At 43.6% G+C, this 19,525-nt stretch overlaps 1 protein-coding gene across 1 annotated transcript in view; it reads left to right on the top strand.

Annotated features, from left to right (window-relative positions):
- The first annotated feature begins 1,569 nt into the window (after window positions 1-1,569).
- Window positions 1,570-19,525, top strand: part of lama4 (laminin, alpha 4) — a 52,008-nt gene continuing 34,052 nt past the window's right edge. Inside the window, exons 1-9 of the mRNA XM_084083360.1 lie at window positions 1,570-1,899; window positions 10,763-10,864; window positions 11,722-11,849; window positions 11,963-12,043; window positions 13,085-13,299; window positions 14,729-14,829; window positions 15,348-15,528; window positions 17,478-17,561; window positions 18,370-18,521. Of these exons, the coding sequence (XP_083939486.1) occupies window positions 1,789-1,899; window positions 10,763-10,864; window positions 11,722-11,849; window positions 11,963-12,043; window positions 13,085-13,299; window positions 14,729-14,829; window positions 15,348-15,528; window positions 17,478-17,561; window positions 18,370-18,521 (1,155 nt within the window). The 5' untranslated portion in view covers window positions 1,570-1,788. The remainder of the gene's footprint in view (window positions 1,900-10,762; window positions 10,865-11,721; window positions 11,850-11,962; window positions 12,044-13,084; window positions 13,300-14,728; window positions 14,830-15,347; window positions 15,529-17,477; window positions 17,562-18,369; window positions 18,522-19,525) is intronic.

Here is a 19,525-nt window from a genome sequence, read left to right as displayed (position 1 = left end):
CCCTCTCGTCGTCATTAAGATAAGGCCCACCGCCACTGTGCCGTCAGCAAACTTTGTTTTGCTGTGGAGTTTGAGCTGTTCTTGGCCACACAATCTTGGGTGCAAAAAGGAGTGCAGCAGAGAACTTGGTTGCCATGCCATTAGTCCAACGGTACCTTGTTCTGAAGTATATTGTACCGTTGGTCCGACAGCCCCCCCACTATAACTAAGCCTAAACCTAAGCCTAACTAACTCTTGTCTGTCGGGCTATTGGGACATTTGGAATAATAGGCCGTTGGGAGCCTTCAGAAAAGAGACGCACTATAGGGTTTCATGTCGTCAAGCGTGCGGTTCTGTCCAGAGTAGTAAACAGAGAGAGCGGCCATGTTGCTTAGGCCTTATTTTGCTCTCATGTAGATAGAGAGTTAAAACAACGATCCTGCCATACCATACATCAGTGGTACGTGACAGCCCGTTTATTGGTTATCCGAGACATATAACTTCCACATGGTCCCACAGATGAGTGCTACATAACTCGGACGCATTTGGAACTGCCTACAACATGCTCTTTGTGGAAATGAGTGAGAGAGAGAGAGAGGGGCGGGCAACATCCACTACTGCCATCTGACCTGCATGACTCACCCTGTTTACGGTCATGAGTTCCAGCACGTGTGTACAGGCACATGAACGTCTTAATGTGCACATACTGTTTACAACAGCTCTCATATTAAGAAAAACAGTTTTTTTTGCAGTCTGTATGGTGTATGTAGCGCCGACAATACCCTCCTTTGTGCTTGAAGTATCACAGTCAGCCTCTTCCTGTTCGGAGCCTCGCACGGTGTTCATAAATGTAGCACCTTATGATGGGGCTGACCTCTAGCAAAAACAAACAGAGAACGGGTCCATTGCTGGGGTTTTGCAGGATGGTTTGTCCTGTCTGTGAGGGTTTTGCTTCAGAAGCAAGATGTTTCTTTTTGGTTGAGTGTTGAGGTTTTAACCCCTCTGCCCACTGTGACCAGACTGAGTGGAGGGAGGGAGGGAGGGAGGGAGAGAAGGAGAAAGGGTGTCATGGACCTGCAAATGGTATGGTTGCTATAACACTCAATCTGAATGGGCCGGTTAGGGCTGAGAGGACTTGGTAGTTTGGTTGACAACACTGACAGTCTGCTGTGCACAAGGCGGAGAGAACTTCTCTCTGTTCTTTATTCTCTCTCTCTCTCTCTCTCTCTCTCTCTCTCTCTGTCTCTCTCTCTCATTGCCTCACTTCACTATACCCTCTCACACTCTCATTCTCTCTATATCTCTCCTTTTTCACTCTCTCCATTTCCAGCCTTTTCCCATCTGTATGTGATTTAGGCAGGGGCTCAGGGGAGAGGCAACTCTACCAGGGGAGGGCAGGAGGGGTGTGTAGAGAGAAAGAGAGAGAGAGAGAGAGGAGCCAAGGGAGTGAGTTAGGGAGTGAATGAGTGAACGGAGGTGGGGTGGGGTGTGTGGAAGGGAGGGAGGGAAGTGAAGTCCACACAGTTTGTTTTAGCGGACTGAGTGAGGGCTTGGGCTGGAACAGGCACAGCCCCTCCATCTGGAGGTCAGAGCACCAGTTGGAAAAAGTACAACAAACCAAACGGCCGGAGCTGAGCTGAGCTGAGGGGGTGGGAGCTGTGCCTCTGTGTCCCAGAGAGACGTGTGACGACAGCGAGGAGAGAGAGAGAGACGGGACAGACAGAGAGAGAGGGAGACAGTGAGAGAGAGAGAGAGAGAGAGAGAGAGAGAGAGGGAAAAGTGCTCCACCGGGCACAACGCACTAAAAACATGGCTGCTAAGTCTCTGCCCTGCCTATGTTGCCTACTCTGCATCCTCTCAGGGATTGATTACCCAGCTTCTGCCGTGCGTTTATGGGGCCAACAAGAGTCTGTGTTGAAAGTAAGACAAACTTTTATTTATTGTTTTCTTTTTCTTTCATTTGTTTTCATTCCTTTCTCTTTTTGGTTGGTACTGTATATACTGTACGAGCAGGATAGATGTTCCAGTGCCATGGCAATATTAAAGATTCAACAAAACGTACAATTATTTCCACCAATTTGCGCCTCTGCCTGTCTGTCTGTCTGTCTGTCTGTCTGTCTGTCTGTCTGTCTGTCTGTCTGTCTGTCTGTCTGCCTCTCTGTCTGTCTGTCTCTGTCTGTCTCTCTCTCTCTTTCTCTCTCTCTGAGTCTCTCTCTCTCACATACATACTCACATGCATACACAGTATACTCTACAGCAGGGGTCTTCAACGTTTTCAGGTCAAGGACCCCCTAGCTGAGTGAGAGATCAAGCAGGGACCCCCTACTCTATATTGTATAAAATTGTGTTTCAAGATTGAAGTTTTTTTCCCTCTACACCTATAGCCTCTTTGCCAAAAATAGCCGATCTACAAGCTCTCAACGCCTCGCAGCGCGAGGCGTTGAGAGCTTGTAGATCTGCTATTTTCGGCTAATGTTCCCCTCAGAAAAGGAATTCTAGGGTTCAAGTGGTTAATGTAAAAAAACGAAATCCTATCACACAAAGATTTGGCGGACCCCCTATAGTAGCTCTGAGGACCCCTATGGGTCCCGGACCCCCTGTTGAAGACCCTTGCTCTACAGGCCTATACAGTACGTGTGTATATCGTGCATATGAACTTTGATAGGTGTACAGTACATACCGTGACAGTTTTGTGTGATGGTGTTGGAAAATGTTTTGTTTGTGGAAACTCTGAGGGCTTTGGTTGTAAGGGCTCATGCTTACACTGGTGCTGAGCCACACAGCCACAGACATCCACATAATAAAGACGACCCACAACTCTTAGTCTGCTGCTGCTCAGTGATGATGACAGTGACCGTGACATTTCCATTCCCCCAGTGGGATCTTTCGTCAGGTCTTCTCATAACCTGTCGAAGATCCCACTGGACGATCGAAACCGCCGTTGTCACCGCCATCGTGTGAATACATGGCAATAGAGACGGACAGGGCATGTCATGGAAAGGGCTTTGGCCGTCTCAGAAGCTCCCTGGGGACCCCCTGGTGTGTCAGTTCAGATTGTATAAATCGTTGCCGTCTTGTGGAAACCTTGTTTGTCTGAAAACGTTACTTTTTGGGAAATGAAAAAAAAAACACAAAAAGTATAAATTTGGTACAAGGTTTCTACCCTGACAGCGACGATTATGTTCTGTTGTTATTTCATGATGGTACTGACTGAGGCTTTCTGGGCTCACAGTGCAGGAGGACAGTTATCATCAGATGATGATGATCATCCCCCCCCCCCAGCACAGAGTGAAACCCGGTTCATACATCACCGTACGATAACTGTCACACTCTACAAGCTCACAACGTTTCGCAGATGAGACATGTTGTGAGTTTGTGAACGACGGAGTGTAAATCAGGCATTTACGCTCTACGATGGGGGGGTCTTGGGTTACTACTTCCCTGCACCTCCATCTCCCATCCAGACCCTGACCCCAAGCCCACCCCACCCCACCCCACCTTGACAGAGCCCTAATGGAAACCAGCTGGAAAGTGTTGTGAAACACCCGAGAGAGCAGAGAGCAGAGAGAGAGAGAGAGAGAGGGGGCAGTAACGGCATGAGAACGTATATACAGTCATAAAAACAACAACAGTAAGGTCATAACTATCAGTCATGAAAACATTACTGAAGAGCGTGTACCATATACAGTATGATTCTTGATTCTAAGGGTTTCTTTTTTTGGTGCATCTCAAGTTGACCAAATGGACACTCACAGAGTGAACTGAACATGTTTATATTGTGTAGATCGTTGGGGGTTCCAGGGGTCCCCTGCAAAATGTGTTAATGTAGCGTTGCAATCATTTGAACCACTTTAACCTTTTATACTTGGGCCATTCAAAAACAGCAGATATACAAGCTCATAGCGCGGCACCGAGTGCCGCGCTATGAGCTTGTAGATCTGCTATTTTTTGAAAAATCGTGAACATTTGTGCAAATCTTTGAATATATATATTTTTAAAGCGAACATTTGTAGCTCAAACTTTTGCTTCTGGGGGGTTCCTGGAACAACATATTTTGAGATGGGGGTCCGCGGCCAAATACATTTTGGGGGGTCCTTGACATGAAAAAGTTTGAGAACCACCGGTGTAAATGCCCCGAGGTCTTCCTTTCAACATTTTGAAGCATTTCAAATAAGCATAGTTTACTTGTTACAGTATTGTGGAAGCAGTCACTCACGTTAATGATGATAATGTTAGATGTGTGTGTCGCCTGCATAGGAATAGGGTGAATCTGAACGAGGACTCTTGTGATGGAGGACAGTATGAGTTTGACTCATCATCATAACTGTGCCACTTTAACCACTTACTGTATCTGAAGGGCGTCTTTACGGCATCAAAATGAGTGCATATATATTTTTAGTATGGCTGGCCCCCAGTGGGAATTAAACAACATACGAGCTGCCATATACTCTCTCTGCTTTGAATGCGTGCCCAAAACTCTGGAACACTGCCGGGGCTTCGTACGTTGTGCCCATTGACCTACATAGAAAGTGAAACCGCAATCCCTGGCACTGTTTAGTGCCGTGATGTATGGCTACATTAAGCTAGATGTTAAAAAGAGCCCCGTAACATTTGCATTGTAAGTGCTACGGTATGCCAAACACACAGGGGGATGGGTCCTAGATGGGTGCTAAACAGTTGAATTTTGACCCTTTTCAAGGTTTATTTTTCCTATGTACAGTACCTGCTAAGTTACACAAGGAATGGAACCCTTTAACCCATTAAGACCTGAGGCCGATTCTACAAATGTCTTATATCAGTGGTTCTCAAACTTGTGTCAAGGACCCCCCAAATGATATGTATTTGGCCAGGACCCCCCATCTCAAAATATGTTGTTCCAGGGACCCCCAGAAGCAAAGATTTGAGTTAGAAATGTTCGCTTTAAAAGTATATATATTCAAAGATTTGCACACATTTTCACGATTTAAAAAAAATAGCAGATCTACAAGCTCATAGCACGGCACAGAGTGCCGCGCTATGAGCTTGTATATCTGCTATTTTTTTAATAGCCCAAGTATAAAACAATGGTTTAAGTGGTTACACAGATGTGTTCCCGGTCTTAATGGGTTAACCCTGTCATTGATGCTCACATGCTCCGTCCTATCGGGTTAAACAGGGAATTCACTTACTGTACATTCCTATCAAGTTATACACAGTACAGAACCATACAGCTTCTGATCTTCCTCTGTTGTTGTGTGCTGTAAACGATTATTCCCCTCGTCTCAGAGACGTTCTGACAGTATACAGTGGCCTGAGAGAGGAGGAGGAGGGGTCCATGGCCTTGTGTTGTAGCAGACACTTAGTCTCCTGCTGCGTTATTAACTTATGATGAGATTCTCATGACCCCGTGTTCTATACTGTATCCTGTCCTGGAGGATCTTCGGGGAAAAAACCCAGACTCTGAACCCCTTGCCATGGCCAAAACAAATATACAGCAGCTAGCTCTCTTGGTAGGGTGGGGGGGGGCGGGGGTAAGGGTTTGACGTTCAAGGATTTTAATTTAAAGGACGACTTCACCCATTTTCAACCTTATCTTCATATAATCGGTCCTCTCTAATGCTCATGATAATATGGTACACTTTTTGTCTACTCAGTCTGTGTCTCAGAGGAGGGCTGTGGACGGTTCAGAAACCCGCCTACCAGTGACATCATCGATGGGGAATCAAAGCTAATAGAAGCTGTAGTGTAGGCTATTTATTCCTGGAAAGTTAGCATGCTATAATGGAAGCCATTGTTCTCACATTAATAAAAAAGCGAAACGGGTCCATTTGGTTCCATTTGTACACTCTCTGAGTTAAATTAACGTTGATTTTACAATATAAATTGGGGTCCCATAGATAGACATTCCATTAAATAGGGGTCCGTAGCCTAATGCATGTCAAACGGGGGTCCTTGAAATCGAAATGGTTGAAAATCACTGCTAGAGCCGTAAAAATCTTCTCTTATGGGGGTCCTTGGCATATATTTTCAAATGGGGGTCCGCGGACTAATAAGAGTCAATTTGGGGGTCCTTGACATGAAAAAGTTTGAGAACCACTGCTGTAGATCCCTCTGCCTGCCATGTCATTCTATATAGGCATGAGAATGAGAGGTTGAGGCTCTCTCCCCAATACAAACTCCCCAAAACTTTCACAATCAATCAATGAATAGGTTAAAAGTCTATATAGAGGCCTTTTCCCCCTAATATAGAGAATGCGTGACTACATGGTCACACAGCCCATGGGACGAGGGAGAGTGTTGACTTTGGACAGAATTCCAGTGTGGAGCCAACTCCTGTTTTTCTGCCTGATACCCGATATATTTGTTCAGCACTGTATCCTGGAGATAGAGGCTTATGGTCAGCACCATTATGGTGACAGATTATCACACATTAGAAGGGATGTTATATATATATCAGGCTGTTAATTAACCCATTATAAGACCGGGAAAGCATCTGTGTCATTTTTAGATTTCGTTGGCTATTAAAAAAATTGCAGATATACAAGCTCATAGCACGGCAGCGAGTGCCGTGCTATGAGCTTGTACTGTAGATCTGCTATTTTTGAAAAATAAATCGTGAAAATGTGTGCACATTTTTGAATATATATACTGTACACCTTTAACTCAAATCTTTGCTTCTGGGGGTCCCTGGGACAAAATGTTTTCAGATGAGGGGGTCCGCGGCCAAATACATATCATTTTTGGTGGTCCTTGACATGAAAAAGTTTGAGAACCACTGATATATATAGCAACGTAAGTAAAAAAAGAAAAGAAAAAAACTTTTAGAAAAAAGATTTAGAAGACATCTGTAGAATCCCCAGAAGCGAAGATTTGAGTTAAAAATATTAGGTTGTATATCTGCTATTTTTGAATAGCCAAAGTATAAAATAATGGTTAAAGTGGTTGCACAGATGCGTTCCCGGTCTAAATGGGTTAACTAACCTCACCAACGTGACTGTTTTGAAGGAAACGGTTGTTTCATAACATGAATAATAGTTCATGATGTTCTTTACTTTCATTCCAGCAATCATTGTTGGAATTAACCACTTAAACCCTATCGTACATCAAACAGCGAACGCACAACGCTGGCACGTTGTGAGCTTGTAGATCTGCTATTTTTACCGGATGACGTTCCACCTATTCTTTCAGAATCGGGACCCTAGAGAGGAGAGTTTATGTGGTTAAAAGCTTCAATTGGTCCAGCACTCATTTACAGAGATCTGGACCTTTTCCAGTCTCTGTACTGTTGTGTTGCATAAGAGACACATTGCTGGGCTGTTGATGAATAATGAACAAATCCAGTCCTGGATAAAAACATTGGGCTGTGAGATACACTTACTGTAGTACACTCACAGGAAAACAGAGAGAGGCTGCAGCATGTAAACTTGTTGAATGTCATCTTTGTTCTGCCACTGAAGTGGGCACTTTGAGAAGGATCACTGAAATAGTTTGCATTGCGGAGCGAACTCATTAGGACAGAAGGCCACATAATGTCAGTTGTTTCAATTGCCATGCTTGTTTAACCCGTTAAAACCGGGAACGCATCTGTGTATCCACTTAAACCATTATTTTATAATTTGGCTATTCAAAAATAGCAGATATACAAGCTCATAGCGCAGCACCGAGTGCCGTGCTACGAACTTGTAGATCTGCTATTTTTGAAAAATCTTAAAAATGTGTGCAAATCTTTGAATATATATATATATATATATATATATATATAGCAACCATTTGTACTCAAATCTTTGCTTCTGGGGGTCCCTGGAACAAAACATTTGGAGATGGGGGTCCGCGGCCAAATACATATCATTTTTGGGGTCCTTGACATGAAAAAGTTTGAGCACCACTGACAATACAGTGTAGCAACATAAGTGTTTCAGAAAACTGTCAGGATTTAGAAGACATTTGTAGAATCGTATCTCAGGTCTTGGGTTCAATGGGTTAACAAAGTGCATTAGAATGTGGTCCCATTCAAAGTAGAATTGTTCAATATTTCAGCATTACTCAAAGGGGGAACACTCACTTGAAACTTTACAGCTGTGGGTACAAATGCAAAGTCTTTTGTGGCGTTCAGTGATTGAACAAGTCCTTCTTAGCACAGAGGGGACGGGATGGGGGTGGAGGTGATATCATTACGAGGGATTTGAACAAGCTGACGTAGTGAATAACTGTACTGTATATATCCTGTAGAGTAGACCATCTGTTGCATCCTGTAGTTCTGTGTTCTGCTGTGTATACAATCTACAGCTGTTTCACCCGTCACTGAGTGTCACACAGCTAATTGCTGCAGACCGACTCAAAACTCTTTCAAGCGTCTTTTTGCAAATTGCAAACAGGACCGGAGCTGACTCAGCTTAGTGGTTTTCCCATAATCTACTGTAGTTAGTGGTTTATTACTGCTTTCTCACCATTTTAAAACCATTTATTTTCTTCTTCTTTTTTTTATCCCAACAATAATTTCAAGCTATTGATTGCTTGCAGTGTTGGTGATCTATAATAGGAACTGAAACTTAAATTGCTCTGGAAAAGAATGGCATCTTAGATGACCTGTAGATCTAACCTGTAATCTAACGTCTGTAACAGACGTGAAACGCCTTTCCATTTGGTACATCATCTGTTAGAACGCTAACATGTTCACATGGCAGGTTGACATACTCAAGACTCGATACTGCTTGTGATAGATGGGCCTGCTGTTGTGGGGGTGTGTGTGTGTGTGTGTGTGTGTGTGTGTACGTGTGTACGTGTGTGTATGTGTGTGTGCGTGCACTGTGGGTCAGGGCAGGGAGACCACAGGAAAAGAGGCTACTATACAGGAAGAATATGTGCCGGCCGTGTAAGCCTTGGACCATTCACAGGATGTTTCACATTAGCCGGCCCAAATGTGAAAGGCATTTCTTTGTCTCACGGTCCATCTGAAAAGAAATCAAAGGAAAATATGCCTCACACAGCCGGGCATATATCTCTGGAATGTTCCAGCTACGAGCCGTCCTAGACGGCACAGCATAAACGTCCAATTGAGCAGAAGAGGACAAACATGGGGTTTCTTACAGGCGGACAGAAACAAAGTGGTATTGTGTGTGTCTTTGAATGGGACTGCTTCAGAAGTTCAAAGATGTATTTGTGGGGTGGAGGCGGAGGTCAGGGTTCTGAACTCTGACATCACACCACATTCGCCCCTAATTTGTACTTGGTTGGCGCGCAGTGTTGCACAACGTAAAATAGGCAATCTACAAGCTCACAGCTTGTAGGCTGGTTCCCTGTGCGACACACTGGTGCGAAAATAAGTGCACTGTTACTCAGGCTCCAGAAACTCCACCTCATAGCACAACATGTCAGGCAGGATATACCGACATTTTAAACCGACATTTCGTAAATAGCAAGGGACTGTTGCGACACGGCAGTTCATTGTTTTCTACCCGTACACACACACATGCACCAGTGTGTGTTTGTGCTTTCGTACAGCCACGAGTTAAACAGCAGTATGAGCCATCAAAGGGTAATGTTCTGCCCATATGGGAGGATATGTTCTTACAGGATGAAGAACATCTTCCGCTGTTTACAGAAAACTTAAAACAGACCTTTTGGAAGTGATTCCAGGTGCCCCCATCTTTCTCCACCAGACTTTTGGCTGTCACAGCATAACATAGTCAAAACACGCCACAATGCGACGTGTTTTATTCTTGTAGTTCTGCAATTTTTAACATACTTTTGTTTTGTGTGACGCTGTAGTATGATCAAGTAGGGCATTAATTTGGTTTCATGGAGGTTTCTCCCCGACACCATCAATATACACACAGAAAAATAAAGCTGCCAACCGGAACCAAAACTGCTTCTTCAGAGTAATGCCATAGGCATAGAAGAACCATTTTTGGTTCCAGAAAGAACCTTTCAGGGTTATTTGAAAGGTTCTATGAAGAACCCAAACCTCTTAAACCGTATAAACTTCATCAACCGGCTGAAATGTGTTTGTCGAAAATGGCAGATCTACAAGCTCGTAGCTCGAGCTTGCAGATCTGCTATTGTCGATGAATGTCTGCCTATTAAGACATGGTTTAAGAGTTCAAAGGTTCCTCAAAGAAGTTTGACAAAAAAGGCTCTCTAGAACTAGATGAGGAACATGAAGAACCATTCACTAGATCAAATGGTTCTTTAGGAGTTGATGGTTCTTTGTGGAACCATATAGCCTTTTAAAGAGCCATTATCTTTCTGTGTGACAGTACTATACAGCATCAGTTCAACCCTCTCTAGCCTCTCTAAGTATGGTTCTATTTCTGCTGCTATTAAACACGTTTATTTTTATATGATCAAAAAGAGTAATATCCTACCATAAACCCTACTATAAAATGAAGAAAACTCTTGTGTGTCCATTCTCACGCGTTCTTCTCCTCAGTGGGTTGTCAATCTGACGTGCAGTGACTGACAATGCAGATTTTTCAGCCCCAAATTTAAGCTGTTTTATTAGCATGTTTGTGAACTCTGTGGCTCAATGAAGACTGTCTGTCCTCTTGTCCATTCGCATGCATTTTCCTCCTCAGAAAACCAAAAACAAGCTAATGGAAAGTGACTCCAGCCTTTTGGCTGTTACAGTATATACAATTCTGGTCCTTGTTAGTAATTTTGCATCAGTGCTTGAAATCCAATCCCACTCTGGCCAAAATATGGTTCCACTTCTACTCTGTGTTTATTTTCATATGATCTAAATTAGAAAGAGTAACAACGAGAATGACTTTAAAAGTTGAGTCCATGTTTCTTTTTCCTTCCGTAGGTATGTGGCAGAGGATATTTCCTTAGCGACAACAAAAAATGCTTACCATGTAACTGCAAAGGCCATGCAGACTACTGTGAGGACATCACAGGCGTTTGCAAGGTACGTTTTTCCATACTTGACATCAACCAGGTCTTATGGCGAACAAATCATTTGATTTAATTGTGTGATTTGTTTTGGTCAGAATTCAGTTCACTTCCCAATTCTGTTTTACTTCATTCACTAGTGGCCAAGCTGTGTATTAATGTTTTTGAAATATCAAATCAGAATCCCAATCAGTTTCTTTGCCAGTATGATAGTTTTGTACATTTTCAGTCAAAAGCATGAACTCAAAGAGCAAACAAATGTTTGGCTCAACTTGACTTGCATTCATCATCTTTGGTTTGGTTACATCTTCAGATACACAGTAACATCCTTAGCGTTATAACACAACAAATCGTATGTGTGCATATGTATGTATACTAGGGGTGTGCCGATATATCGTCCCGCGATATATCGCGATACGTTTTTGCGACGATATGTATCGTTTTGGAAAAAAAAAATATCGTTTTTGAATTTTTTTTTTTTTTTTTTTTTTTTTTTTACAATCATAATAATCAGGCATGCAAACGGCCCCGAAGTGAAAAGAGTGACAACATGTTTTTTTTTCGGGTCAGGTGTCACACTATTTGGATTGAAAACGGCTATTGTAGCTGAAAAGCTACAAGTTTGCATGTCTGAATAATGCAAAAACAGAATTATTTGTTTGCATTTTCTTTTTTTCTCCCCCATTTATTTTCATAATAAAAAAAGTGCGTATCGTATCGTATCGAAATCGTATCGAAGTTGTGAGCCAAATATCGTATCGTATCGTTTGGTGAAATTAGTGTATCGGCACACCCCTAATGTATACATATATTATGTTCTATAGTTATGCGTGTACACACTCCAGTTAAATGTCATTTTGCCCTCACATACAGGACTGCAGGGACCACAGTGTGGGGAACTTCTGTGAAATGTGTGAGGACGGCTACACGATGGCCGCTAGCCTGGACGGACGCCACACCTGCCGGCCGTGCGCGTGCCCTATCTCACTGCCATCCAACAAGTAAGCCCAGCGTTGTTGTTGTTGACGTTGTAGAAGCTCACAGCAGCTAGGCTGTGCGTTCGGCAGGACACTGTGTGATCTCTGACATTCTGTCCCCTGTGTGTCTGGCCCAGCTTCGCGGCTCATTGTGACGGGGGAGGTGCCATCCTGCGGTGCAAGTGCCAGCAGGGCTATGCCGGACATTTCTGCGAGAGGTCAGTGTTGACAGGGATTTGGAACGACCGGTTGAAATTAAGCCGTTGCACCAATAAAGCTCTCTGGGTGCACACACTCAATGTGAAGTCTCAACGCTGTGCACACTTTGATGTGGGCAGATACTGTATTTCTCACTTGAAATCTCACTTGGGGACCTACCATTCCCGAGCCATGTGGCCAGATAGGTGAGGAGCTTAGCTTGATGTACAAGTACACACCCTGGACATGACGCTAGTATGTCACAGTAACTTAAAGGAGTAGTTCACCGAAAAAAATACTTCTTTTCTATCAATTACACACCCCTGTAAAGCATTTCATTCATGGAGATTTATTCGTTTTTGTCGCATTCCTAAGCCAATAATTTGATGACCGGCGGTCTCTCCGGTAGGAGACTCAAAGGAGACTCTTTGAGTCTCCTACCGGATACTTTAGCATCTTTCCACCGGTCATCAAATTATTGGCTTAGGAATGTGACAAAAACAAAAAAATCTCCATGAATTCAATGCTTCATGGGGTGTGTAGTTGATAGAAAAAAAGTATTTTTTTGGGTGAACTACTCCTTTAAGCCCAATCTAACCCTTGATGCTTAGTGCCAAGAATAGAGGCATTGGGTACCATTTTTATAGTCTTTGGTATGACTCGGCCTGGGGATTGAACCCCGACCTCCAAGTCTCAGGGCGGACATTCTAAGCAAAAGGCCACTGAGCTGGTAACGGGGTGGTACTGGACTAAATAGACATTGGACAAATGGTCATTTTGTAATAGGAAGACAATTAAGATACCTTCTTTTGTCAAGGACACTTAAGCCTCATTTATACTTTACTTAGATTAATCCCTATGGGGAGAAATGTGTATTCTTTGATGGTGTCTCTCGTCAATAACTTTTCAAGCAACAAACCATTTTTAAAAAAGTGTTATTTTCGACGAGTGACACAGACACCAAGTTGCAATGAAGCATAAATCAGGCTTCAGACAAACCAAGGATCTCTGTAACATCAGCACCACCCTGAGCCCCAACTCATTAACAACTCTTCCTCCAGGTGTGCTCCCGGTTACTACGGCAACCCGATGGTTATCGGCGACTCCTGCAAGCGGTGCGACTGCAACGGTAACTCCGACCCCAACATGATCTTTAACGAGTGCCACAATGTGACAGGCCACTGCCAGAACTGCTGGGGCAACACGGCCGGCGCCAACTGCCAGAAATGTGCCCCGGGTTTCTATGGCGATGCCATCAGTGCCAAAAACTGCAGAGGTACGTGCCACTAATAGTGAACTTTACATGTTCCTCCCTAGATGTTAATCATTTTTACAGAAAATCCAGGGAGTGGACAGAAATAGATTGGTATTGAATATATTAACAATTTACATTTTAGACTTTTGAGTGATGCTTTTATCCATTTTGAGTCGCTTAGCCTTTTACAATGAGTTCGAATGAGGGTTCGATTTGCTGGGGGGAAGGGGGTTAGATGTCTCTGCTTTTGATAACAAATTGGTTGTCAATGAATTACCCCCCTGGTAATTCATGTTTATCACTGATGGGGATATGTCTTATCCCTGCTGGGTCAGACTGAATTAAATACATACCTTACCGGTACGTTTCCTTTTGGGAAATGTCGACTGTCTGATCTTTTTGATAATACTGTATCACAATTTGACATTTTAATTGAAAATACATGTTATTTGTCATATGAAAAAGCATATAGAGCTTATATGGCAAGTAAAGGTAAAGTAAGGTCATGGCTTGGTCGTATACGAGGCTCTGACAATTCCCCTTGTGTGTCCTAGGTGTAATAGGGCCCTAAGCCAATCACAAAGCCATGTATAATGAATGCAGGAAGGTCCTTATAGTTTGTTGACACAGTTGGGCTGACTGGCTGCTGAGGATTCCTGTCAAGCTCCACTGACAGCAGCTCGGCATTCTTGGAGGACAGTACAAGACAGGATATTGGCTCATGTTACATCATTTTGGCATCAGCGGAGAAGTGGAATGAATTTGTGTAAAGCTAGTGTCATAGTATTGCAGGGGAAAAGTAGAGTATCTATAAACGCTACAGTATGGTGGGAATCAGATTGTGATTATCATTTTTGTTCCAGATATGGCAATGGCAATTATACTGTCAAATGTGAACAATTATGCAGCAAAAGTCAGGTTAATTTCTTACTTAAAGGAGTAGTTCACCCAAAAAATGACTTGTTTTCTATCAATTACACACCCCATGAAGCCTTGAATTCATGGAGACTTTTTTGTTTTTGATGCATTCCTGAGCCAATAATTTGATGACCGGGTGTAAGGTGTATTTCCGGTAGGAGACTCAAAGAGACACCTTTGAGTCTCCTACCGGATACATTAGCATATTTCTGCCGTAATTAAATGATTGGATTAGGAATGTGACAAAAACAAAAAAAATCCCCATGAATTCAATGGTTCATGGGGTGTGTAAATGATGGAAAATAAGTACTTTTTTGGGCAAACTACTCCTTTAAGAATACCTTGGGGGGTTCAATACTAAACGTTCACACTATGCATTAGAAAAACAAAAAAAGGGTCACGATCATGGATGGATTTCCGGTGTATGTTTCAAGTCACCGCCGTGGATAAAAATAACTCCTATACTCATGTCTCATAGTTTGACCTCTGAGTCACTTTCATCTTTTGCACGTATCCTGTGTCTTTTCCGCAGAGTGCATGTGCAGTAAGTGTGGGACGGCCTCATGCGATGACAGGACCGGAGTGTGTCACTGCAGGCCTGGCGTCACGGGACGACTGTGTGACCAGTGTGAGGTGAGAAAAAACTCAAGGACTCGAGGTCATAGTCTCTTCACAATCATGTCACTCCATGGGCTTTGGCATTCTTTCCGTAGATTCCCATGCAGATCGGCTTTCTTTTTGCTATTTGTCGTACAACGAAGTACCGTATACAGGACTTAAGGGATTAAGAAAATGTACCCCCCTCAGTTTATTTACAAATCAAACCCTGCTTTGAACTTGTCCACAGGGGGGTGAGCCGCCAATAGCGTATCTCCAGTATTAAATATGCAACACACTATCAGAGTGAGGAGTTCATTAGCTGTTATTTGCATCACAGCTCATAGCAGCCTGATGGTGAGGTGTCACATCATCGCCTGAATGGTGATTAATGAGCCACACATTTTTGGGTGACAGAATGCTTCTGGACCGCCTCCAAAAACCACTCAACCTTCAATTCAATTCAATTGAACCTTGACTGAAATTAAACAATTGTTTAATGAGATCTCATGGTGTGTGTGTGTTTTGTCGTGGTCATTTTGTGTAACCTATAGGAGGGCCACTCGGGTTTCTCCAGCTGCCAGGGCTGTAGGCGGTGTGAGTGCGGCCCCGCCTCTATGAAGCCCACCTGCCACCCCCTCACACACAGCTGCCAGTGTCGCCCGGGCGCCGGGGGACGCTACTGCGAGCGCTGCCTCCCGGGACACTGGAACTACGGCCCCTCCGGCTGCCACAGTGAGTCACGTTTCTGCCAAAACATGTCACTGTAGTCACACAGTAGAATTATGGTGTTAAATTCAACTCTGAGATTTAAAAAAAAACTGACCCGTAAGAGCTTTGAGGTTTCCTCATTCTGCTTTCCTTTAACTCCTATAGCAACACCCCAAGACCATTTTTGGCCTTTAATTAACCAGGAATAAATGACAGAGAATGGATTTTTACATTTCTGTAGTTGTATTTATTCACACCTGGAAGGCTGCCTGATAGAACCTCAACCTTCTGTTGATACAGCATAGCAACTAGTAAACCATAAAAATACTATTTACCAGCCAATATGGGAGTAGACGGGGATCAAATGATTGGCTTAGGAATGCGACAAAGACAAAAAAATATCCATGAGGGTGACTAATCAATAGAAAAAAAGTCAACTATATCCCCTTAAGTGGTTAAGAAAATGTACCCCCCTCCCTTTTTACAAATCGAACCCTGCTAGTTAACAGCCAATATGGGAGTAGTGTAGCCTGATTATCAGACTGAAGCTGCGTGGAGCTTCAGTCTGACATTGGCTCCAGTGTAGGCGATTTCAAGGGGGAGGGGATTAGAATTTCCCTTAAGTTCCCCAATCTTAAGGGATCCCCACCCCCACCTCCGACTCTCATTGGGCAATACATTGTGTACCGTATAAATCCTAGGTTTACATTTACAACACCAGACCAAGAGGCAGTCCACTCAGAGAGTGGGCGGGGTCTATGGTTAGAACCAGGCTAGGAGTTGTGGTGAATTGGCATCACATGCTATACAGTAGATCGTATCCAGGGATCAAACATGTCAAAAGTGATGCTTTCCATCTCTGTTCCCAAGAAAAACCTACGCCCACCCAGACCATCAGTCATAACACTTAGCACACACAGATAACGTTTTCCCAGAGAGAGGGAAGGCTGTGGGCCTGCAGCCCCCATTCCCACACCCACACTATCACAGTAGTAGTTTATGATGTCAGGTTCAGGCATCTGCACAGAGCTAGCTAACCCAGGGGCCACGAGAGCTCCCGATGGACGAGGGGATGACATCACATCTCTCACGCACGCACGCACACACACACACACACACACACACACACACACACACACACACGTTTGTATTACTATACTTGTGAGGACATCAACACTTTAGGACAGCCATGTTACGAATGCCATTTAAAAATAACAATTGCCATTTTTAACCGTAAGCCTAAAGCCGAAAAACAGCAGATCTACAAGCCCACAACGCATCGCAGCGCGACGCGTTGTGAGCTTATAGATCAGCTGTTTTTCGGTGCACGACACTGGTGCGTAACTAAGTATAAATCATGTTGAACTCTTAATTCCAATCCCTAAACCTAACCTCTAAAACACCTAAATGTCTAATCCTGACCTGAATGTTTTTCTAATTGTAAACGTATCTCTAAAACAATGGGTTTTTTTTAACTAAAAAACAACCATTTGTCTTGTGAGGACCAGGAAAACGGTCCTCACAATGTATATTTCTTCAAATTCTACTAGACTTGGTCCTCGCAAGTATAGTAATACAAACACACACACACACACACACACACACGAACATGCACACAGAGCACAGAGCACAGCTGCCAAAACCAATGCAATCCCACACTGGGGATACACAAGACAGATGTCCGGGGCCTCACTGCCAAAACACCATCCCTGGGTCTTCATATAGCATGATGATCGTTTGCACTCAGCCCATGTCCAGCTGACAAAGTATTCGGGCTACGGTCCAGAAACTTCCCATATGTTCGTCAGTCCCGACCTTTGTAAGTTGAAGTGTGTGTGTGTGTGTGTGTGTGTGTGTGTGTGTGTGTGTGTGTGTGTGTGTGTGTGTGTGTGTGTGTGTGTGTGTGTGTGTGTGTGTGTGTGTGTGTGTGTGTGTGTGTGTGTGTGTGTGTGTGTGTGTGTTCCTACGTGCAGAGTGTGACTGCCCCACTGGCCATTGTGACATGCACACAGGGGAGTGTCTACCAGAGGCTGCAACAGTAAACCTCTGCAACATCAGTAAGTGGGTTTACTTAATAGCCACAGCAGGGACCTTGTTACCATGTTGTTGCATGACGACAAAGTAACTATTAACTAAAGTTTTCAAATAATTGTAGTGGAGTAAAAGTACAACATTTGCCTCTGAGATGTAGTGGAGTAGAAGTAATGGGAATTACAAATACTTGGGTTCGATTCCCGCCGGGGACGCTGTGGGCGCTGGGGGCGTGTCTTCTCCTCCGCATCATCAGCGCCCATACCCGAGGTGGGGTTGGCGAAAGGGCCTACTACTAGTTTGCATGTTCTCCCCGTGTCTCCCAGGGTAGTTAATACCCTCACAAAAACATGTAGTAATCCTGGTCACTATACCGCCTCCCCCATGACAGCCGGGGCGCCTGATGGAGGAGAAGGGAACTGGTTGGAATAACGTGTTCCTTCCACGCGCTACGTCCAACCAGGGAAACTCCCCCCTGTCAGGTGACAAGAAGGTCAGTTGGCTCTCATGCACTGAAGGAAGCATGAGCTTGGCCCTGGCCTCCCCAGGCTGTGGGGGACTGGTGTAGCGCTGGTGTTGGGCTGGTGTAGCGCCCAGGATCACTTAGGAAATTGGCACCGGGTGAAAAAAAATGGGTTACAAAAATCGCGGGATAAAAAAAAAATATATATATATATATATATATATACATATATATATATATATATACTTGAGTAAAGTTCAAATACCTCAACATTTTACTTGAGTACATAGTACATAGTACTGCGTGGTGGAAGGTGAAAACCTCGAAACAGTATCCGCGTCATCACTCCTAGCTTTCCCCCCTGCTTTCAGGTTGTGATGAATGTATCTGGCACCTGATTGGAGACCTGCGTCTGTCCAATAAGACACTGGACCAGCTGAGGGTCAGTGTGCTGAACGTCTCCACCGGGGCTGCTGCTAACGACAGGCTCAAGTACTACAACTACACCGCTCATAGGCTGGAGGTAATTACAATACAAAGTACCCCATCACAGCATATACTGTATAACAACAGTGGTTCTCAAACCTTTTCATGTCAAGGACCCCCAAAATGATATGTATTTGGCTGCGGACCCCCCCCCCCATCTCAAAAATATTTTGTGCCGGAGATTTTTCAAAAATAGAAGACCTACAAGCTCATAGCGCGGCACTCGGTGCCACGCTATTAGCTAATATATATGCTATTTTTGAATAGCCTAAGTATACAATAATGGTTAAAATGATTGTGACGCTACTGTATATTAACTTATTTAGCGGGTAGACCCTCTGGTACCCCGCCAAGGACCCCTGGGGGTCCCCAGACCCCACTTTGAGAACCAATGCTGCATAATACAACGGCATGCAATATTATACATCATAAAAGTATGTACAATAGCCAACTGGATTTTGTATATTTTCCCTGATTATTGCACAAAAGTTTAATGTCTTGACTATATACTGTACCTATTGATACCTCTTCCTTACATCTTGATAACTGTTTTGATTAAAAATGGCATGCTTTACACTACACAAACCAACACTTCCTGTACTTTTCCTTCTACTCTCACTGTTTGAAATTGGCCTTTGTATTATTTTCTGATGAATTCCTTTTGGCACAGATCCTGCTCTTGCTTTGCTCTCTTGTCCCATTAAGACCTGGAACGCATCTGTGTCACTTTTTGATTTGAGCTAGTAAAAAGCATTATTTTACACTTTGGCTATTCAAAAATCGTGAAAATATGTGCAACATTTTTAACTCAAATCTTTGCTTTTGGGGGGTCCCTGGAACCAAATATTTTGAGATGGGGGTCAGCCAAATACATATCATTTTGGGGGTCCTTGACACGAAAAAGTTTGAGAACCACTGATATAGAAACATATATATTTTTTAGAATACTGTTCTTCAGGTCTTAATGGGTTATAGCAGCTACAAACGTCGAAAGTTGCTTTTTAACCTTCATGCCCCTGGCTTCCATTGAAAAAATGAATG

Source organism: Gymnoscopelus microlampas (genome assembly GCF_963454915.1).
Source record: "Gymnoscopelus microlampas genome assembly, chromosome: 16".
Classification (NCBI taxonomy): Eukaryota; Metazoa; Chordata; class Actinopteri; order Myctophiformes; family Myctophidae; genus Gymnoscopelus; species Gymnoscopelus microlampas.
This window is presented reverse-complemented; position numbering and strand designations above follow the sequence as displayed.